The sequence below is a fragment of the Suricata suricatta genome, chromosome 7 (assembly GCF_006229205.1).
Source record: "Suricata suricatta isolate VVHF042 chromosome 7, meerkat_22Aug2017_6uvM2_HiC, whole genome shotgun sequence".
Taxonomy (NCBI): domain Eukaryota; kingdom Metazoa; phylum Chordata; class Mammalia; order Carnivora; family Herpestidae; genus Suricata; species Suricata suricatta.
This window is the reverse complement of record NC_043706.1, coordinates 55940492-55965198: the sequence shown is the minus strand read 5'-3', so window position 1 is coordinate 55965198 and position 24707 is coordinate 55940492. Positions and strand designations below refer to the sequence as shown.

The 24707-nt window shown below is 34.0% G+C and overlaps 1 protein-coding gene across 1 annotated transcript in view; it reads left to right on the top strand.

Annotated features, from left to right (window-relative positions):
* The window catches only part of EYS (eyes shut homolog), a 1499666-nt gene that overhangs the window by 936750 nt on the left and 538209 nt on the right, over positions 1-24707 (top strand). Inside the window, exon 27 of the mRNA XM_029943180.1 lies at positions 22939-23089. Coding sequence (XP_029799040.1) covers positions 22939-23089 — 151 coding nt within the window. The remainder of the gene's footprint in view (positions 1-22938; positions 23090-24707) is intronic.

Below are 24707 nucleotides of genomic sequence, written 5' to 3'. Positions count from 1 at the left end.
ATCTCTCTCTTCCCCTCCCCTGCTCATGCAGTCTCTGTCCCTCAAAATAAATAAATAAACCTTAAAAATAGTAAAAAAAAAAAAAAGGATCTTCTGTGAATAGCTAACATATGAAATAATTTAACTTAGAACTTCTTTGTTTGAAGCTTGGATTGGGAGCAATGGGAAAAGGTATGTGGGGGGTTACCATGCCTGCCCTGAGCTACACTGTGTCCCTGGAACTGCTCCTAAGTCACTATTCTAGAAACCAAATAATCATGGGAAAACATTTTGAAAAACACTAATCCATAATTATAAATGCTTACATTGGAATACTATCATTACCAAAATAATTACAAAAAAATGTATTTTTTATAGCGTTGAAACTAGAATTGTTTTTCATCTTCCTCAAAGAACAGTTAAGATACAACTAAATCCTAAAAAAAAAGCAATCTTTAATGAACTCCACTGTATTTTAATTGTGTGAAAATTGTCATTAGTCAGTGCAATTTAATTCAATGGCAACAAAAATTATCTTAGCCTATTTTAATGAGACATGGATATTTTCACTTCTCTTGGTATTAGAGAAGAAATGCAGCATGCCAATTAGAGCATGCTTATGGAAACAAGCAAATCTTAACGCTACTATTGTGAGATTCCATGTTTGTTTCTGAGCAACTGAGAACCTTACCTCCCTTACTTGTCAAGTTTAAGAATAGTAGTACGCATTGCAGAATATTGTTATGTGTGTCATAAAATATATTGCATCTGCTCTGCATATGGTAGGTGCTAAGCTAATGTTTGCAATTAAGTTTACTATTGGCCATTTACATTAAAAAATTTTTTAATGTTTATTTTTATTTTTGGTGTATATATAGAAAGAGAGGGAGGGAGGGCAGGCGAGCGCACACAAGTAGGGGAGCGCAGAGAGTAAGGGAAACAGAATCAGGCTCCAGGTTCTGAGCTGTCCACATGGAGCCCAGGGCAGGGCTCGAACCCACAAACTGTGAGATCATGACCTCAACCAACTGAGCCACCCAGGTACCCTTGACCATTAAAAAATTTTAAGTATGTGTATACAAATGTTCATAGTAATGGGTTGCATTCTTATTGTGATACCACAGTGTCTAGCAACATGAAGTAGCAAGTCTGTCTAGTCAGCATTATGTTACTGTGGTCACCTTTAACTGGTCTTGAAAAGCATGAGTTCTTGAGTTGGACAGCCAGCATTCTACAACTGTCATTACTGTTTGTGCAATTTGGGGCAAGTTCTAGAACTCCTAAGCTTTTATTTGGTGTATTGTGTATTAAAAAAGCTATAGATCTTCGAGAGAGAGATCTAGTGCTCTCCCAACTGAGCTATCTCAGCAGGGTGAAAAAAAGCTAAAATAGGTAAAGCAATTTAGCAATCACTAAATGTTAGTTATAATAAATAAACAAATAAATAAAATATATTAGTGATGATGATTTTATCGTCAACAGTAATAATTTTTCTTACCTACAATTATTATTTTTTTAGGAGCAGCTATTTGGGGCTAGAAAAATTTGAAAAATATACCCATGTATCTGGATAGGATTTCAATGGTATTACTAAAATATATCATTAATGTGTCAAAAAAGATCAACATAAAGTCAGAAAAAAGTAGATCTCAAATTCATTAGCACTTAGCTATGGTAATTGATGAATGTTAAGTGTTATATAAAGCTTTGCTGAATGAATGAATGAGGTGATGGGTATTGTGAATAAATTAATATAAGGAAAAACAGGCATAATAGCTAATAGAGAAGCTACACTGAAATGCGTCCATATGCCGCAGAATATGAAATAATTTGAATAAGTCTAGAAGTTGAGTGGTTTACTGCTACTCTTGTTAATTTGGCACAAGTTTGGTTGTCATAGATCAGAGTCAGAGAATGAAGGTTTGATAGCAACGCATGGAGAATACTTTAAGAATCAGAATTTTATATCTGAGTTTAGGTTCTTATTCCTTTTGATTATAAATGTAGAAAAAAGGATTTGACTTTGAAAGTACTTGCTAAGGAATGATCATACAGGCAAAAACACAAATTCTAGGATCTGAGCCAAGCTCTGATTTCTTCTGTCCCTGGAGTGTTTTATTTAAAGAAACCATTGATTTCTGCCACAGTGCTGAAGAAACTCATTGCGAAGGTGGCCAGAAAATCTGCCTCTAATTCAGTTTTCTAGGATCCTTTCCAAGGGGAGATCAACTTCTTTTGGATTAGCACATGTGCAGCTTTGGGGCAAGTAGCCTTTTATGCTTTAAGCTCAATTTTTTACTAATGTGAAAAGGAAAGAAAAACTCTCTATGATAGTTTCTATGAATCCTAGAAACTTTAGCTTGCTTTATTTTAATATGTAGGAAAAGGAAAATACTACTATAATCAAATGAAGGTTTTCCAGAGGAACTGTCAACACCTCATTATTTGCCTGAGGCTTACTTGAGGGTATTTCCCTATGAGATACTAAAGTACAATTAAAAATATCTAGTTTTCTTCCTTGTGATTTGAAGAAAACTACAATATCACCAGCAATTCTTATTAGTTGTTAAACATGCTTTCGAAATGAGCCAATAAAAAAAATCCTACACTTACCATTTAGAATAATGGAACATACGAACTCCCGCCAGTAAACTGGAGCATTTTCCTTTAATGTGTGTGGACAGACATTGTATTCTCAGAATTGGCCTCAGACTCATACAGAAAACAATGTGACACGTGCAGAACATGGCTCATGTTCTGGCCAAGGGTAATCCCATATTAGGCAAGAGAGAAAGTAAACTGCGATGATATTTAGTCTAAACATGGCCAGTGATGCTCTAACTTTGAAAAGTTACACGGATGCAGTTTGAATACTAATATTATTATTTTTAGGAGCATCATGAAAAGCAGAATTGGAAATACAGGGAAGCCATGTGACCTCATAGAAGTTGCGCTTTCTGTGTCAGGAGACTTATGGTCTTTGTTCTTGTTTGAGATAAATTTACATACAATTTCATTGGCAAACACAGTATGGTCCTCAGTGGCTCCAAACAGCACCAAGGATATCAGATAGCATAGATATCTTATGTAGAATAGTTTTTAGCCATTATCAAACGCCTGGCGTCTTTTCCTCCCCGGTGTGGTGGTTCTTGTCATTGTCTATAGACTATTCTTATTTTTGTGCCTGGTCTACTCTTCCACATATTGCCATTTAGCATTTGATTTTTTCATACCAAAGCAATCAGAAATTTAATTAGAAAATTAAATAGGAACAAGAACATATCCCTCCCCTCTTCAAGTCCAACTTCATTTCAGAGGAAATTACTTTAGAATACTTAGAAGTTTCTTCTGTATTTCTGCCTTCATACTTCTAAAGAATAAATGTATTTTACTATTTTTATGTCTTCATTTCCAAAATTATAATTGGCATTCAGTTATGTATGATGATGTACCTGTCCGGCATCAGCCTGCCTGTCCATCCTGCTTGTCCTGAAGTTTTTTTTTTTTTTTTTTTGGCAAAGCAACAAGCAGAAACAAACAAAAAAAACAGAAAAAAAAAACCCTATTATGAATGGCACATGCTGATTTTTCATATATATTATACTTCATTTATCTCTTCTCTTTTTTGCACCATTACCATCTTCCCCCCAGTAAATAATTTCCCTATTTTTAATTTGCATAGTTTTCAGTACATCTGTCTCCCTCCCCCACCCCCCCCCCTTTTAAATGCTGCATCAGATCAACCGTATAACTTAGTGATGAGATTTCACTTTGCCATTCTCCTTTGTTTGGTCAAATGATTTATGGATCTCTCATTTCCTCTTTCTTGTTTTATTCTATTTTGCTGAAGCATCTTGTATGTTAGCTTTTTGAAATCAAAGGATACAGGCAAAGTGACAGTCTTTCTACATCTGTATATATCTTGATTCCACCCTCAGACTGAGTTTTACGCTTAGAATTTTATACAAAAATACAAATGGTTATCACTCAGGATTTTGAAGGCATTATTCCAATGATTTCTAGCATCCTGTGTTGCTCTTGAAAATCTAATACCCTTCAGATATTTATTTCTTTATATGTGATACTTTTTAATTTCCCTCCTGTAGGGTCTTGTATTTTTAGTCTTCTGAAATTTCACAAAGTTGTACTTAATGTTTTTATTTTGTCCTTCACTCTGTTGGAAACTTCATGGACCCTTCACCCTTGGCAGGATACTTAAGTACCGGCTATCTCAATCTCATATTTCCTTTCTTATATCCACTTGTATCTTTTATCTTAATTTCTGAGGTAATTTTTATGCTTTATATTTCTGCAGTTATTTGAGTTTTTCAATCTTAGATATGTTTTTTTTTCATTTTCAATACCTCTTATTTTTCATTTCAGAGCTCTGATTATTTTTCCTATTTCATAACATACCTTCATTTTGAGGAAGCTTTTAGGATCTATTCTTTACCACTAGTCTTCTGAAACTTCACAAAGATGGGGTTTTTCTTTTATCATTCGCTCTGGCTCTGCTCGGCACTCCACGGATCCTTTGTGGCAGGACCCCTCAGTACTGGTCTTAGTCTCTTCTATTCTTTCACCAATCTCCATCTCTTTATCTTTTGTCCTAACATTTGGGATATTTTCTTTACTTTGTATTTTAACACTTCAAGATCTCTTTCTTATTTTTCATCTAAGTGCTTTTTTCCCCTCATACTGTTGTTGTTTTATGAAGAGAACAACCTTCTGTTTTCTCCCTGAGGATGTTACTTAATTACAGGTTTTTGAAAATTTCTTCTGTTCTCTGATGTATCAGTCAGGGTCCCAGCAGGAGACAGATGTGTTTAAACTCAAAGAATTAAACTGAAGAGAGTTTAATGGAGAGACTATTTATAGGTGTTTGGGCAGGGAAAAGGGAGCCAGAAAGATTCTGAGGCTGGCTGAGGAGCTATGCTACACTGGGCCTAAGAGGGAGGGAGAGTGTTACCAGGACTTGGGAGGGAAGGGCTGACGCTGAGCATCAGGGCCATGGCCATGGCGATGGTGAGGTACGAAGAATGAATATCTCTCGTTTCTGAGGAGGCAGAGTGGCAAAGCTTGACTGCACAGGGTGGAGAAGGGGAACTGAGTGTTCTCTTGCCTTCAACTAAAACCTAAACCGGTACCCATGCTGTTACAGCCTGTGTCCTTTCCCTTTAAGGAGTTCTGTGGGATGAACTGACTCACTTACACTCGTATCCTCCACAGGGACTTGAGGTTGAGTAGTGTGAACTCTGCTTAGTTAGCCAGCAATCCTCCATCTGCTTTCTGTCTTCAAGAAGTTTATGAACTTTCCCACCACGGATATATCCTTTCCATTTTCTGTATCTTCGTAAATTTACACTCTGTTTTATTCATGGTAAAGAAAAGTCTTGTTGAGGAGAGGCAGTAGGAGGAATCGCATAAGGCTAGTCTTTCATTTTTAACCTGAACTTGTAATAGAATTTACTTTTCTAAGACTATCCAGTTGTGATATAGGGACTATGCTAATTTATACCAGGTGAATACAGCACATCTTAACAGCTGAAATGTTTGACATTCTTCAAACAAACAAGAAAAAACAAACAGGTTCTTACTAGGCATCAACTTTAACCATCTTTGAACATCAATCTCTCCATCCTCAACCCCATCAGCATTTCTGTTTTCTTTTCTTTTTTCATTTATTCACCCTACCACGCATCTCCCGCAGCCTGCAGCGTTCATCCAGCACCATTAGGTAGGCACAGCATTGGGTGACTAAATGTTGACAAATAACTTTCAGTGACCCTTCATTCTTTATAAATTCTGTGAGTGATTCTTTTTATTTAAAAAAAACTAATTTTTATTTATTCATTTTTTAATTCCAGGTATGGAATTTAGTGATTCATTACTTACATCCAACACCCAGTGCTCATCACAAGAGCCCTTCTTAATATGCACCACATATTAACTTTAATATGCTACTTCAGCATTTTTAAAAAATATATATTTTTTATTCTAGACCTATTGTCAAATAATGGTATCTTTTGTGTGCTCTTAGGAGAATTTACTGAAATGATCTCGCTTGCATAATTTAAAAAAATATGAAATATTCTGTGGATATTAGAATGTCAGATATGTTCCAAATATAGGGAAAATTCTGACATATCTTTTCATTGCATTTTAGTAGCAATATTTTTCAAATCTTTTTTTTTTCAACTGGTTGTTCTATAACTTAGTAATGACGTGCTACATTCCCTACTTTGATTCTAACAGATTTTATTTTATATGTTCATTATATATATATATTGCTTTGTGAGTTTTATAATCCATTATATTATGTGTTTTGAATTTTTATTGCTATTGGAGCACCTGGGTGGCTCAGTCAGTTAAGTGTCCAGCTTCGGCTCAGGTCATGATCTCATGGGCCTCGGGCTCTGTGCTGACAGCTCAGAGCCTGGAGCCTGCTTCTGATTCTGTGTCTCCCTCTCTCTCTCACCCTCCCCTGCTCGTGTTGTCTCTCTCTGTCTCTCAAAAAAAAAAAACCAAAAAACCCAAAAAAAAAAAACAGGAAAAAAAAGAATTTTTTTTGCTATTGAAGGCTAGCTAGTCCCTGATCTGATTTTCTGGTTCACATTTGTCTCATCTAGATTTGTCTACGCAGTTCTGAGTCATTGGGTCTCACATATGTCAAACTTAAATTATTAGGAAAACTAACCTCATTTCAATAATCTCTGTGTTCTTTTGTGCAAGTTTTTCCATTATGGATTTATAGCATTTCCTTCTCTACTGTGCTATATAATAATCGTTTTCTCACTAACTTTGAAGATAGACCACTTCTTTCAATTTTATGTGAAAAATTATATTAATATTTTCATACAATTTAAATCTATCATTATAGCTATAATAACAGAACTATGATTTTCAACTTCTCTTTGGACAAGTTTCAGTGTTTAGCATTATATGCCTTCAACTAGTTTTTCTGTTATTTTCTAAATATTAGATTGAAAACCACTTACTATTTTTATGACATAGATTTTCTCCTTAAAATGAAACAGTTTTATTCAATATTTAGCTACAATTTAATACAATTATTTAGACATTTTTGTATATTTTTCTAACTTGAAATTTCATTAGCAATAATTTTCTTATTTTAAATTTCTGTCCACTAAATCACATTTTACCCTTTGTGTATAGGTTTTCAAAGGATAGCTTTGTAGATATACTTCTTCTGTAAACATTTTCATCATAGTTTTATTTTACTCACCGTGTTATGTCATTTTCCTTTGGCTTGCTTTATATGAAACTATTTCCTTTGATTGACTTGGTCAAGTTTATAAATGTGGTTATAAATTCTGTTAAGAACACTTTTACAGTTATTTTCTTCTATTAAAAAACTTTATTTTTGTATCTTCAAACATTAATTATTCCTAATTTTTATCCTCAATCTAAATTAGGAATTGTAAACTTTCTTTATCGGGACCATAAACATTTTTGGTTTTGTTGTCCTTTCCTTGGAAGGCAGAGGTTTATGTTTGACCAATTTGGGTTTGTAATCAAAGAGAAGCTGCACTCTAGTTTGGCAGGGGAGAGACAGTAGTTGTGGAAGGAGCTGAGGACTTGTTCTTGCTTTAACTTACAATTTTCTTTCATGGAGGTGATTGGGTAGAGAAGATTCCAAACCCAGACCCAGGGAGAAAACAAGAAGCATACACAACAGAAATAGCAGCCTCTCACAACATGGTGAGAGCTGCTGTCATTGGTACTCACTGCTGGGTTGTTGTTGTTTTTTCTATGCTAGAGGTCTAAAATGACTCAACAAGAATAGGGTTTTCACTGGGACATAGTATAAGGTTGATATGCCCGCTAGCACCGAGAACATCCTTCACCATCCTGGACAGTCAGGCTCTCAGTTTGACTGGCATGTTTGTTTGTTTGTTTGTTTCTTTCTTTCTTTCTTTCTTTCTCTTTCTTTTTTCTTCCCTTTTCCCTTTTCCCTTTTTTCCTTTCCTTTCCTTTCACTGTTATTTATTTATTTTATTTTATTTTTAATAGTTTATTGTCAAATTGGTTTCCATACAACACCCAGTGCACTTCCCCATAAGTGCCCTCCTCCATCACCACCACCTCCCTTACTCCTCCCCCTCCCCCTTCAACCACTCAGTTCCTTTTCAGTATTCAATAGTCTCTCAGGTTTTGTGTCCCTCTCTCTCTCCCCAACTCTCTTTCCCCCTTCTCCTCCCAATGGTCCTCCATTAGGTTTCTCCTGTTCTCCTGTTAGACCTATGAGTGCAAACATACGGTATCTCTTCTTCTCCAACTGACTTATTTCGCTTAGCATGACACCCTCGAGGTCCATCCACTTTCCTACAAATGGTCAGATTTCATTCTTTCTCATTGCCATGTAATACTCCATTGTGTATATATACCACATCTTCTTGATCCACTCTTCAGGTGATGGACATTTAGGCTCTTTCCATGTTTTGGCTATTGTTGACCGTGCTGCTATGAACATTGGGGTACATGTGCTCCTATGCATCAGCACCTCTGTATCCCTTGAATAAATCCCTAGCAGTGCTCTTCTGGGTCATAAGGGAGTTCTATGGATAGTTTTTTGAGGAACCTCCACACTGTTTTCCAGAGCAGCTGTCTTTCAAGAGACAAAGCTAATGTGAGTTCCTATAAGACTAAAGCTGAATCTTCACTGTTTGAAATGTTGATCCTCACAGGTGAAAGAGAATTTCCATTGGAAAGCTTTGTTTTAAATACTCTCCAAAATTTCAAGCTCAGGGAAATGAGGAAGAACCAGAAAAGAAGGGAGATAAAGAGCTCCTGGGGAAGTAGAATCCAAAACAAGAGAAAATTGGGTCTAGAGAGTGAAGGAAAGGTTCCAAGGAGGAAGGAGGTCTTTTAAGACATATGCTGCAGATATTGAGTAAGATGGGGAATCAGAAATGGCCATTCGATCCTCAGTGTGGAGAGAAAAAAAAAAAACCTTGACAAAGGTAATTTCATAAAAGCCCGATGGAGTTGGTTAAACAGAATGGGCAGGAAACCATTAGAAACAGTTAATATAAGCAGTTCTTAAGAGATAAATGCTATAGAGGGAAGTCTCAAACCAAAGAACTGTGTAGAGAAAATGTTAGCCGGGACCCCAGAGTGTTCGTCAGTTCAGACTCTTGCGTCTTGCCCTGGTAAGTTACAGAGTGAATCTTCATTTTTGGGGGTTAACAAACTCTTAAGAGTTTAGGAGTGCCCTAGTTTGGGAATTTGTGATTGTTCTAATAGTGATGTATCTATGGCTCCCTCCCTATGAGTAATCACTCGTTACTCTAAAAGGGCAGTGCTGGATTTTCTAAATACCAGGCTATCTAAAATGAAATCTTAGTTCCAAACAAATCAACTTGCGTTTTCCCCTGCTGTCTCCAAAATAAATGCTCACCAGGAGCAGTTGCATAGTCATTTTTAAAAATTCAGGTTCATCAAAATGTACATAAATGCACTTAAGACCCTACAGACCCAGCAACACCTAACTGTGATAGTGGACAGTTATCAGCTACGCTCAGTAAGGACCATTCATCTTATACCTTTATTAAGACCTCGTTTTGTTTTCTTTTTCCTATAATAGATCAACACAGTCACAAATAACAGTGGGAGTATTTTTTCAGATCTCAGTTTTCACAATTGGTATTCCTGAAGTTTGTTCAACTAAAGCCCAGTAACGGTGCAGTCTATTTGTGACCACCTCCTTCTAAGATCCTATTGTTTGCCTAAACTCTCTCCATCTCCCTCCTGATAGAATTCATTCTGTGTTTTGCTAGATTAAACTTCCAGGTTTTTTCTGAAAGGAGAAAGGGAAAGGGAAACCCTCTGTGTTGTGCTATCAAGGATGATTGATATCAACTAACGTCTTAGAATTTCCCGATTCTTTGTACCTCACGGCACAGATTGCAGTGTTATAAATTCTAGTAACTGTCACAGAGAAATGAATATATGCTGCATGGGGATTTCAGGGAGTGACTAATTCGACATTAGAAGAACCCTGTCTCTTGGGGTTTATATTATCCCTGCACCCACACTTGGGCTCAAGTCTTCGAGCCATTACACCCTCACACATTCTAAAGACCACCCCTTTTATAAGCGTTCCGCTTACAAAAGTTATGGAAGTGCATTTACTGCTATACCCTGGTTATAACACCCAGATTACTTAGTTTGTAGAAAAGGTAGACCAATCCACATAGTTGTGAGTTTTTCCATTTCTTTTCTCTGACAGAGCGGTTGTAATCAATGTTTTATATCTTTAGATCCTACAAGTTCTTGAACTGTGAAGCATCATGTTTCAAACACAGTAATGAGAAAATATTTTTATTCTCTATTTGCTCTTCCATAAAACTTTTCTTAATCCACATGATTAGAACAGAAATCATATTTCAAAGATAGTTTAGTTAAAACTCTGTTTTATATTACTTTTAAAAAATTCTGTGACTATATGGAAGGCAACTTAACAATAAAGTATAATAAAATTCTGTGATGAGTGTATACAAATGTATTTATGTTCTTATACCATATAGTGATATTTAAAGTTGTTTGTATCTAATTTTTAAAAACCACATGTAAAAGCAATTTGAAAACAATTTACATTTCTGTAGTGCTGAATCTAGCTTAACATCTCAAGTGAGGAATTAGAACCTATACTTCTCTTTAGGCACCAAGGATGTCAGAATGTTTCACCATCTCCATTTTGCTATTTTAAATATTATCTTCTATGATAACTGTTGAAACATTTCTGTAAGAGTCAATTCCAATTTAAAGAACACTTTAAGAAAGAACCAGAGTTTGTGAGTTTGGGTATATGCAGCCGATATAACTGAAAGCTAAAATTTTATGGTTCAGATCATCAATTTCTATTTCAATTTTATTGACCATCTTCAAGCTATCTGAAAGAATGGTCATAAGTGTGATTTCTGAGTCTAAAGTTGCCGCAATTTGAGACCCTATAAATATAGATGTCATAGTGATGATGGATTTATTGCTGTATTGGGTTTGCCTAAACAAGTCTCCCCAGAGCAGCTTTTGTCTGACTCCAGGTGATGGATGATGGAACCCAATTGCTCAAGAAACTTTATTGGTGTGTGTGTCTGTGCACACGCACAAGCTCACATGCACGTGGGTGTCCATGCATGTATGTGTGCTTTTGATAGAAGTGAACATTCATCAGCAATTCTCAAATATATTATACTTTAATATCTGTGAATTTCCTATACTTTATAACCAGTCTCTTAGGCACATGTACACATTTCAGAGGTTGACCATTACAACTTAACCTCTATATGATGGTTTGTCAGTCTATTTCTCGCCTTGGTACATCAGAGGAAGTCAAAGAAAGCAGCAAGGTTTTGAAATCAAAGATTAAGAAATCCCAGCTCTGGAGCCATTAGCAGTGGATTTGGACAAGTTATTTGGTCTGGTTAAGCCTCTGAATCTTGACTATTTCAGATGTAAAATGAAAATAATAATAATAATGTTTAGAGTTAACAAGATAATGCAATATAGAACACTTAGTATATCTAATATGGGTAAATAAAGAAAGGATAAAACATTTTCATCTAAAATATGTGGTCGTAGTAAATGTCTAGATGAGCTAGATCTCTGCATTTCAACAGACTTCCATCGAATACTGTATATTCTGTAATTCATTTGACATTCTTTTTCTCAGTTTTGTGTCCTTTAAGTAGTTTTTTGCTTTGCCTCAGTAGTTTTCTAACTATTGATAATACTACTAGTATTATATAGCCTAGTCCATTGTTTTATCATTTTCTTATTTTACCAGTATTATCCTTAGTTTGTGCAATCTGTTGTTATATGGTAAATATATGGTATGTTTTTATTTTCACAGCTCTGTATAGTTTATTTCTAACTTTAGAAAAACAAAAAATTCTTTGTGTATATGATATACAGGTATTATTATGGACTTATCTATTTTTGACTCAGAGTTAAGCAGTAAATTCAGAGCAACTGGAATACTGATACTTTGAAGAGAGAAGTACACAACTGCATAGGGAGCATAAAACAGGAGGCGGGAGGTAAAGCAAGAGAACTACAGGTTAAACACTTCCAGGGAAAGAACGTAAGATTGTCTAAACTGGAGTGAAAAAGAGAAACAGACATCCAGTTTAACAACAGTCTGAATAAACATAGTTGTGGACTATGTCCCCACAAAATCTATATGTTGAAGTCCTAAACCCAAGTGCCTTAGAATGTAATTGTATCTAGAGATAGTCTTTATGGAAGTAATTATGGTTAAATATGGTTATGTGGCTGGGCCCTAATCAAGTATGGCTGAAGTCCTTACGAGAAGAGGAAGAGACAAACAAAGTGAATGCGCAGAGGAAAGGCCATGTGAGGATACAGGGAAAAAGCAGAAGATTGGGCTCACAGGGTAAACAAAATAGGCTAACACCCTGATCCTTGATTCCCAACCCCAGATCTATGTGAAAATAAATTTTAGTTGTTTAAGCTCCCCAGTCAGTGGTATTTTGTTATGTTAGACCTAGGAGACTAAGACACCAAACAAAATCAGTCAACCGAACAAAAAACCTAACATTTATAGAGTGTCTGACGTTTTTTGCTAATTACTCAAGTTTTTATTCAATGATCAAGAGATGAATGGATTGCCACCCATTTTTACCATTAACTAACTTACATATTGCATTTATAGGTATGGAAATTGAGTAGCAGAAAAGTTAAGTAGTCTTGCTTATTTCTCTAATCCCATTTTCCTGCAAACATTCCAACACACGGAATATGATGGTGTTTCAGCAACCCCCAGGTTTTTTTTCAATTTACCCAAATTCCTCCTGCCCCCAGGGCTTTTGCTTATGATGTTGCCTCTGCCCAGCACATTCTTACCTAATTCTGCTGTTTTACTGATTCCTACTTGTTTTTCAGATTCCATCTCAAATCCTACCTCCTTGAAAATGTGTTCCCTGACATCTCAGTTTAAATCAGCCCACAACTCTTTTAAGCATTTTGTTGCTTACTACATGTCATCCTCTTTCTTGCGATTTGAATTTAAAAAGATGGCACTAATGCTATTTTGTTGATTTTGTATCCTACCATGGACTGTCTTGCCTGACACATAATAATATTGAAAAATACCTGCATGATAAATAAGAAGATATTAAGAGTGAATATCTCCTGGATAATAAATGACAAAGCTAATAGTCAAAAGAAATTCTGTCTTCAGTCTTTTTCCCCTCTTTTTTTCTTAAAAGTGTGTGTATACATATTTTGTATGCATATATATTACATTTATACATTTGTATGTTAAGCAGAGAACAGAAGTAATGTAGGTATTTCTAAAATGAAATTGGAGTGAGCAAAGAGTATATATTGTATGAGATAGCTACAGTGTCCTGTGTACTCTCTTCCTTCCCAAATTAAAGAAGTGTGATACAGCAGAATAATCTGGAAGCCCTAGTAATATTTCCTAACGCAAATAGACTTTATTAGTAATTGTGGAACTGCAACTAGATTAAACTGAAAATGTTCACCAGTATGTAGAGTTTTGTGGAACTTAATTGTGTAAATAATCTGATGAAGAACATACTCTCTCAATTCTCATTATGAAATTGTTAGCACTCTTTGAAATTGTGATGTGCTGACCAACCCCAACAGAGAATGTTAGGTATATACTTGCTGTGTAAGCTATCCACTAGCTTCTAATGTCTTTGGAACTCCAAGGGCAGATGTTTAAATCCAGGAATGAAAGGAGGTTCTCTGAGGATGATTTCATCACCAAATCACTTTATATGTTTCCGTGTGCTTTTTGATCCTCCCCTTATTTCTCTGAATATCGGACTTCCTCGGTCACTTCCATGTTTGGTATTTTCTTGAACTGTTTTGAAGACAGTCAGAAAACAACCAAATGAAAGATTTCCCAAGTAGAAATTAAGGTACCACTATACGAATCTCTTAAAAATGAATAAATTGAATTTCACAATTATTCTGATGGTTTACTTTATCCATTTAATGTTTTAGAAAAATAAAATTTTAAAGGTATTTTGTGAGTATTCATGTTATGAATATGTTTAAAATATTTTATTTATATAATTTTGTCGAGTATAAGGTCTAAATATGTGCTAAATTCAATTTATGAGGTTTTATTAGTGTTCTTTCTAAAGTAGATATTTCAGCTCAAAGAATTATGATTAGAAGTAGCTTATTGCTCATAATGATAAAGATAATAAATAGATATATTGTTTCTAATTAAATTTAATCGGTGATCTGAGTATCTAATAATCTATTATCAATTAGATTAGTATATTGTTTTACAGGTCCCAAAATACAATTTAGTTAGAGCCACTATAATTAATGTAAGATATTAACCATATCACTGACATTTAATCTTGATTACAAAAATGTATTTTAAAAATCCATTTATCCAGTGGGAAGATCTGAAATGTTATCAGGGACCAGTCTTTCAGAAAAATCATGACATGATGTGGAAAACCTTTTGTTCCACGTAAGAACGCAAAGGAAAAAAAAATATTCTCAAGGTTCCCAAAGAATGAACCCTGAGAGAAAAATTAGCATAGTACGTAGTTTAGAACTCACAAGAAAACAACTCAACTGCATGATATTTTCAGTACTAAATTCAGAGCTTTTAGCTACTCTTTGCTCAGCTACCCATAATTGTTAAAAAATCTGACTATGGCTCAGTGATGCCAACAGTTACTTTGCCAGTAGAAAGCCCCCATGGGCCCAAGTATAATCCTATCCTAACAGGGAGAGCAGGGCCAGACTGTGGTCACAGTGCGGGGGAGGGCGGGGGGTCTAAGCACCTGGAAGCCGGTGGGCTTGCTAAGGAAATAGTTGATGTATTTCTAGGAACACAGTTGATGCTATAAACTAAAATGCAAAATTAATTTTTCAGAGGCCAGTAGGCCAATGCCTGAGTTTTATTAAATCAAAGATGGACAAATCATAGCTCTGCCAATTGAAAGGTTACTTTTTCACTGGAGACACAAAGCCATCATATCACGAGAAAACACTACATAATTGAATGCAAAAATGAATGGTACATTGTTGGTGGTATTAGAAGGTTAAGAGATACTGAAAATATTGGTAACATTTTAGCTAATAAGTGAAGCTTAAGTAGTTCTTAAGCATTAGCAGCATTTAAATGGAGAGAAGAAAAACCTAGGCAGGTTTCTCTTGGTTTAAATTCCAAATGAAGATTTTTAGACTTAATTTTTTGACAATGATCTACCATCCAAAGTTTTTTTTCAGTAATGTTTTTATTTATTTTGAGAGAAAGAGCATGTACGAGAGCAAGCAAGCAAAGGAAGGGCAGAGAGAGAGAGGCAGAAAGAGAATCCCAAGCAGGTTCTGCACTGACAGTGGATATCATACCTGAGTCAATATTAGGAGTCAGACACTTAACTGACTGAGCCACCTAGGCGCCTTACCATCCAAAGTTTTAAATTAAGAAGTTTAACTTATGTTTTTTCAAAGATGTGATGAGAAGTGGAAGCTGGGAGCAATTCCATGTCACTGTAGAAACTACCTGAATAAATAAGTAGGAATTTAATCAGACTTCTTAACAGAAATATCCCCTATTTCTATTTAATTCTTTTTTTAAACAATCAATTTTTTAAAAAATTTTATTATTTTTTTAAAATAATTTTTATTACTTTTTATTATTTTTTTGAGAGACAGAGCATGAGCAGGGGGAAAAGTAGAGAGAGAAGGAGACACAGACTCCGAAGCAGGCTCCAGGCTCTGAGCTGTCAGCACAGAGCCCGACGCGAGGCTTGAACCCACGAACTATGAGATCATGACCTGAGCCAGTCAGCCACTTAACTCACTGAGCCACCCAGGTGCCCCATTAAACAATCAAATTTTAGAGTGAACCTATTACATTTCTTCTAAGTTCAATGCATATAAAATATCCTTAGAGGGGCACCTGGGTGGCTCAGTCAGTTAAGCCTGGTGTTGGGCTCTGCACTGACAGAGTGGAGTTTGCTTGGGATTCTCTCTCTGTGTGTCCCTGTCTCTGTCTCTCTATCTCTCAAAATAAATAAACCAAAAAAAAAAAAAACCCAATGAAATAATTTATTTGCATCAAATATGTAAAATGAGGTCTATCTTTTATTTCTGTTTGTGAATAGATAGCTTAGGGGTATAAATCCTCCTGAAAATATAGTTATTTTGATCTTATAGTAATTTCTTTATATGTTTATGACTGACTAAATAAATTAGTGGTGTTTTCTGTTTTTTTTTAAATTTTTATGAGAGAGAGACAGACACGGCCGGGGGGGGGGGGGGGGGTAGAGAGGGGAGAGGAAGAGAGGGAATCTTAAGCAGACTCCATGCTCAGCATGGGCCCTTTGTGGAGCTCGATCTCCTGACCCTGGGATCATTACCTGAGCCAAAATCAAAAGTCAGATTCTTAACTGACTGACTGAGCCACTTAGCACCTCAATGGTGTTTTCAATATAAATATGATAGGCAGTTAATAAGGAGAATACACACATGTTCAGGTTCTATAGTGAGATTTATCACTGCCAATTAAAAACTGCTTTCTTAAATATAAGATGGAAGTCAGTAGTTTTTAAACCATGACTTTTGTAACACCAAAGAATAATCAGATGAGAGAGTTAATATCCAACATAATGGAATTTTGTTATTTGCTGTCATTTTGATCATTTATTTATAAGATCACCCTATTCCATGTGTTCCTTCTAGGCTTTGCTAAGACATTTGGAAGCTTAGGAATTGTTGCTGTATGATGATAGGCATGCAAATAATAAAACAGTAGGTCACCTCATGTCTGTTGTGTTCAGCATAGTTTTTGACCTTTTCTGGCATCTACCCTGACTACTTAAACATAATGAGTAGAATTTATGGCACACTAAACTTTTCTTTCAGGTTCTAATTGGTGGAGAGACGTTAATGATTACTATTATGTGAATGCAAATGACAGATATGAGCAATCACTGCAAGTCTGGGAAAAGAACAATTAAAGGTAGTTCAAACACCAGGAGTCCTGAAGAGAGTTCAATATATATTTCTAATTATGCAAAAAATATTTGTTCTACTCATTTGACCTTTAAAGCACCCTGTGTGCTGATTTTAGAGAAGCATTAAAAATCCTTGATGGGAAAATTTACACTGCATGGTATGCTAGACAAACTGTATCATCAGAAAATGCTAAACAATAATGTTGTAAGACCATTTTCTTACGTTCAGTCAATTCCTGTTAGATTCAATCGGACACAATCAGAACAGCATTGCCTCCACTCTAATGAGCCTAAGGGGAAAGATATGACTGCTGCTAAAAAATGTGTCTCTTGAATAAAATAACAATCCTGCTAGCTGAAATATTAGAATTGCATTTTCAGCAAAGAAAACATGATGGTCTACATTGTTATAATGGACATGTACATACTTTCATCTTTCTTCAGCTTAGCTGCCAGCTCTCTGGGATAGGTGTATGAGGAAAGATAATATGCCATCCTTGTATTCATTTACTATGGGTAATTTATTTCAGAAATGATAATAGCTTTGAAAACAAGAATAACCAATGCAGAATTTTAAGTATGAAAGAAAAATTCCCATACTTATTCAAAGGTGAAAGCCTACAGAATTAGTATGTAATAGTGTTCTTGATGGTGAAGTAGTTTACCCTCTGTGACAATGAATAGAAATTGTACTGCAATAATAAAAACCATAATAAATTTTAAAGAAAAGCCACCATTGTGGATTTATTATATATTTATTTATATATTTATAATTCATCTCCTACCATATATGGATCTTTCCCTACTTCTTTGTGTTCTTCTGTTTATTCAGATCAAAGGTCATGACAGGTCTATTGCTTAGAGTTGATAATCAAAGCCAATCACCTGATATATTACTATTCATGCGGAAAACCTTTGTAAGGAATTAAATTCCATGTGGCTACCACAAATTAAGAGAGACAGGTCTTAAGACTTTAACAAAAACTATTATCAGGTCCAGCTCCAAGTAAAGAATCAAATTCCATACTCTGTTAACATTATACTGTTTTACTGACATAATTGTAAGATATTATAAAAGATCTTCCTATATGTTGGGTCAAATAATATCTCTGTACTCTCAGTACTGTAGGTACCAAAATCAGTATCAGTCAGAGCTTTACCAGATTAACAGATCCAACAGAAGATATATATTAAAAGATTTAGTTCAAGGAATTGACTTATATGATCGTGGTATCTGACTGGATAAGTACAAAGTCTGAGGGGCTGGTGTGCAGACTGGGAACCTCTGGGTGGGAGCTGCTGCGACAATCCCCAGAGTTTCTTCTTCAACGGAACTTTAGTTTTCTTCTTTAAGCCTTTCAGTTGATGAATGAGGTCTATCCACGGTATGGAAGGTAATTTTTACTTAAAGTCAACTGCTTGTAGATGTTAACCACACCTAGAAAATACCTTCACTGCAACAACTAGATTAGTGTTTGAATAACAGGAGAGTGTAGTCCAGCTAGATTGTCACACAAAACTAATCATCACAGAGAGTAAGTTGTGAAAAAATTGTTGAAGAAAATTTAGGAGTATATAATATAAATGTTGAGAAGGCTTATATACTGCAAATTAACTTCCAGAAATTTTCCTAAGAAAATACATTGATGTATGTATCAGGATGCATGAAACAGTCGTCTATTGTAGTTTTACAGAAAAGAGTGAAAAAAATGAAAAATATTTCCAAATAACAAAGATTGAACATTTTTGAAATAAAGCACAAACATATGAACTGTACATTCATGAAAATTAATAGTTTGGAATAACATTAACAAATGTAAATGTCTTATTATGTTATTAAGTTAACAAATAAGGCAGACTCTGAAAGAGTTTATATGTTACATCCCCAACTTTGGGGAACATGCTATAATAAAATGAAAATTTTAAATTACAATACAGTTAAAATGGTTCCTTCTGATAAATGCAGGGTTATTATGCCTCTTTCCTTTTTGATATTTTCAGCATTTTATGAAACATTTTCTAAAAAATATAATTAGAATAAAGTACATGCTATCTTCAAATGAAAAATGCTGTCATTCGTTAAGCATCCATTTTATTTCAGACAGTATCTTGTAAAACTTCTCATTATTCAACACATAGTAGAGTGTTTGCCACATACAAGGCCCTGTTGTATGTCTGAGGATGTAAGGGTAACATCACCGAGGCCTCTCTCTCCTCATGCTGTTGACATTGTAGTGAATGACCTACAATTTCCATAAAGAATAACATGTTCCGCATGCTTAGAGAGGCTTAAAGGTCTGGTATTGAACTGAACATTCATTCTCACCTATAGGCAGACAAAGCCTTTAAAACTCCACTTTATTCATTTCTCTTCTAGCCTTCACCATCTTCTAAAATCTCATATCTGTAATATCTCTTATTCTTCATTCTTCTCTCGTGATCATCCTAATCATCATAATCACACAGAAGTCAATTCTGGAGTATTTCTACTCTGTATTTGTATGTAGTCTGTCCTGCACAACTTAGAACCATTGTGCATTAAATTAATATGTACATTATGTTACACTTTGTTATTATTCTCTAAATAGATCCATAAGAATAAATACCACTGTTGAATATGGACTAAGTACAGATGTTGAAAGGAAGAAAACAAATGTTCTTCTCATTAGGATAAAATAATTTAATTTGTAATATAAACATGTAAGTACATACATATATGTATTTTAGATACACATATGCAGGTGGGTGTGCACACCTCTATGTACATATGTGTATATATATATACAGTATGTGTATTCCTTTAAATTTTAGATTGTAGAATAACTTTTGTTCTTGATTTAAAATGCTTGTTTTGGAATTTGGAATAAAAATTATCCCAAATGTTTGGAATAAAAAAATAGATTCTAAATGATAAACATGCTGAAGTGTCAAAAATCTTTTAAGAAAAATTTGAACAGAGAATACATGGTATACCAAATACTAAGATAAATTGTCCCACTAGAGTAATTAAAGAACAATAATTGGTTTTAAGTACACTGAAGAGCTATAAAATTCAAGGTGAAGAAATACCTACCATATACTTAAAATATTGTGAATATTAGTGACTTTCAAATCCATGCATGACATAAAGTATAGGCAAATTTTTCTTTCGTTATTGGGAAGGATTTTTGTACAGAGAATATATTGAAAATAATAATAGATCTTATATGAATAGAAATATAAAACAAAATCTTTGCACTCTAACAATGCTGATTTGAATAGAATTTCTAGAGTGTAATTGGACAATTTGATGATAAATCCTATAATTTGATTCAACAATTTACTTCTGGGAACATTTCCTAAGATTAAATGAGTGATATAACTTCATATGTTAGTATCACATACACATTTATTACTTCAAAATCTTAGAAACTAAATATCCAGCAATACATTAGGTAGTCACATAAGAGAAAATTATGCACATCAGAAAAATTTAATGTAGATATATAATTATTGACCTATATTTTATTGATATAATTGTAAACACTGATAAAAATGATTACCCTGTTTTTATGTTTAAGAAAATTTAACAGTAAATTTCAAAGATCTTAGTGACTTTATTCAGTGATTTATGAATATATATTTATTGAATATATTATCTTCTCAGTTATTATAGCTATAATTAATAGCCAAATAAATATGCTTGATAGCTTAATGGGTTTCTTTTGCTACATGAAATATGGGAAATTTGTTCATTAACACAGTCTTAGAGAATAATTGCTAATACTATTTCAATATCACAAGAGATTATGAAATATTTTTTCAAACATAAAAATTTAAAGATTGATTGGACAAAAGTAGTTGTGCTTTTTATTTTTATCATTTAATGAATAACTTCCTAGAAGCTGTATCCTCCCTAAGATATTTTTAACAGCTTAATTGTATGAGGTAATTAACCCAGAAAGCTTCTAGTTTGCTTCTAAATACAGCATCCAAGAATATCAAATGTGTTCTAAAAATGTTCAGCGCATTCTCCCCCATGTTCTTAATATACAGAAAAGCATGATTTTTTCAAAAACTTTTCAAAACTTTCTTTATCAAAGCATTAGTAGTGGCCGCTATGGCTGTACCTGGTCTTAGTTTTATCAACTTTGTATCATGAATTAGATATAAGGAGGGTGCAAATTAATCTCCAGAATTTTTTAGGAACAAAATGTACATGCGTCATATACATATTTCATTGTTTCTATTCTTTATTTACTACAAAAATGTAAAAATGTATATTTGTGTGTGTGTGTGTGTGTCTGTATTCACATATACTGAACAGACTTTCTGGGGTAATGAGAACATTACTAAAAATGACCATATGCTGTTCTATACAGCCTAAGTGAATAAATTTCAAGAATTAGAAGCCACAGAATATTCTTTGATTAAGCTTGATTTGAGCTTTTATAATATTTTATAACCCAAAAAATAACCAGAAGTCCCTGCACAGTTCTGAATAAATCTGGGGCCAAACAACAACAACAAATCACAAAAGAAATTAGAAAATATTTTGAATAGATGATGTGGAAGAACTTTTTGTATGTAGCTAAATTTATTCTTAGAAAGTACAGTCTTAAGAGCTTATATTAGATTAAACAGTCTAGAAGCAGGAGAGTAAATTAAGCCCAAAGAAAGTGAAAAGAAGAAAATCTTAAAAATAAGAACAGAGCTAATGGAGTGGAAAACAACATAGGATGGTAACTGTCTACAATGCCAAAAATATGTTCTTTGAAATTTGCTATTCCCTAGGAAGATTGATTACAAGACAAACAAAATGAGAAAATGAACAAATAGCCAATATTACAAGAAAGACATTATTAGAGTCCCTACACTATTATATTTTTATTGGCAATAATATTTGGCATAAATATGTTTTATGCCAATATCATGGATAAATAAAAGTATTTTAGGCCAATAATTTTGAAAATTCAGCTTAAATGAAAATGTTTCTATAAAAACAACTTAATAAAATGGGTATGGTAATACATAGATATCTGCATTGATTAAAAAAATTAAATCCATACTTAGTAACTTCCTTAAAGAAAACCCCAAGTCCAGGGGGCTGTTCTAGTGAATTCTACAAATATTGAAAAGTAGAGATAATGTCAATAACACATAATCTTTCTGAAATAATGTAAGGACAGCATAATCTTGATACAAAAGTTTTATAAGGGCAGGAAGTCTGAGACCAATCACTCTATTTAGCACACACATATAATTATACATATATATATATTTATATGTAGAAAAGTGAATCCTGTGTTATATAAAATCAACATACATTACCACCAAGTAGATTTATTTCAGGAATGCATTCAGACATTTAAAAAACAGCATAATTCATTACAGTAAAGAGAAAAAAGGGAGAAATGATATTTAATAATCTCCATTCAGAAAGATGAACAAAGAGGATTTCCACTGCAAATATCTGGAGTTAATAAAAAGTATCAGTATTTCAGACAGTGTGATATTGGTGCAGGGGTAGAAATATTGACCAATCAAATAGAGTGTCTGGGAACATACACATACATTCACTCCTGTAGTCAAAGATATATTGTACACTTGATAACCATATTTAAATCCAATTCTTTTCACTCACACATAAAATTAATGTAAAAAAATGAAGTAGAGTATTATGCTCTTAATGTCATTTTAGTCACTGATGAGAATGTTCTGTTTATTATCAAGATATATTTATTTCACTAAGTGCCACAATTTGTTCTTTTGTCAGAATTCAACTTTGCATTTATGTACTTATAACATAAAGTGTTTCTAATTTAGAACATATTAAACTACTTCTGGCTTTGTTGGCTTTATGGTGAGATAATCTATTTACTTAAATCTTTCTTTTGTTAAGACCTTAATTAATTGTCAGACAAATGTTTATACACCACATGCTAAAACCATAATTTTTTTCCCTAAATGGTTGTAGGCAAGAATTTGATCCATGTAGAGCTGAACTGACTATTCTAGGAAGGACTATGAAAGCAAGTGAATCTATTAATCACACATCTGGAAAACCCTTGCCAAAATCTGGATCTGTCTTTATTGGTGGATTTCCATCTCTTCATGAAACAAACCAGGTATTTCTGTTGCTATCTTAAAATATATTTATTATGTCATTGTATGAAAAAATGGAAAATTTTAGAAAAGTTTTCTCGTTAATGGAGCTGTCTTCATGGTTTCAAAAAGAGAATGTGAACAACTCTTCTAAGATATCCTACTGAAGTATACTAAAAGTTTACTGTTCTCACTGTACAGAATTGCTTTGGTTATCAGGCTGTTTTCCCATTTTATGGCTATACATGTGCATTATACGTAATGATAATTTTAAGCATATGGGCTTTTGCTCACCCTTATGCTAGTGATTTCACTGGATATATGAGTGGGTCAGCCCAAGAATATACCACAAATATGATTCAAGAAATGGAACTGGAAGACCATTTCTGGTCTCCACTTCATATTGGGTTATTAAGACGTAAAAATGTTCTCTACAGAGGCTTGTGGCTATGCCAACCTGCTCTCTAAATTTCCATTTAGATAGTTAGCTTATTGTCTTCATTATTAACCTAAATTTTTAGATGAGAGCTTGCATGCTGATTTAAATGCTCTTGATTATTGGCTCCATTTTATGTTATTAAAGAGAATTACCTTCACAACTTATGGTTGATTGTTAAGCATACCAATAGCTTATTACATTTATGAATCTTCTCTTTTACTATATTTACTATTGTGCTTTACATATTTGAACATAATATTTTTTAAATATTGGAGATCTAAAGTGCTATTATTTCAAATCCCCACAAGTAATATAAATTGAGTATAAATCTACTCTAGGTAAGCTAAAAATTTTCAAAGCAAATAATACATAAAGAACAAAAGTCACTTGCATAATTGATGTGATGCATATGCCTTCAGTGAAATAAGGGAATTCTGAATCTGTAAGCATGCAGACATTATTTTAAATTCAGCTTTACCCCATTAGACTTTTGTGACTTTTTCTACAGTAATGTACTTCATTGACTTTTCCCTAGATATAACATGATTATAAGCTCTCTAAGAGTAGAAAATTTCTGTTTTGTTTACCTTTTTATACCTCAAGGCAAGGACAGTTTCTGTCACATAGTAGGTGCTCAAAAGACATCTTGTAAATGTAAATTAAAAAAATGGATTATAGGATTCCAAAAACTTAGATAAATTAATCTTTAGTCATTTATATTTGGATTGGTCTCTTATTTCACAGATTTATATATATTTCCCAAGTAAAGATGAGTCCTCATATAGAATTTAAAATTTGTGGGCATAAATTAATTAACTATAAGTTCTCAAGACTCAAAAAGGTATTACTCTGTTGAGGAGACAGGAGCTATATAGAAAAATAGAAAAGAAAGCTTCCTAGTTTCCCTGGGAGAAGAAGGGAGTTTGTTGTAAGATGTGAGGGATGATCAGGTACCTACCAAGTAAATAATATGTACACTGTCATTCCAGGTGACAAAATGTCACACACACACACACACACACACACACACACACACACACACACAGGCTTAGCTAATGGAAAGACCTACGAGAGGGGGAGTGAGAGTAGAAATGACTAATTGTGGAGGCATGGAGTTTGAGTGAACTGAACAGGAGGAAGTCTTGATGTTGGAAAAGTGAGCAGGAGCCTAACCATCATGGATCCTGTATAAAATACAAAAT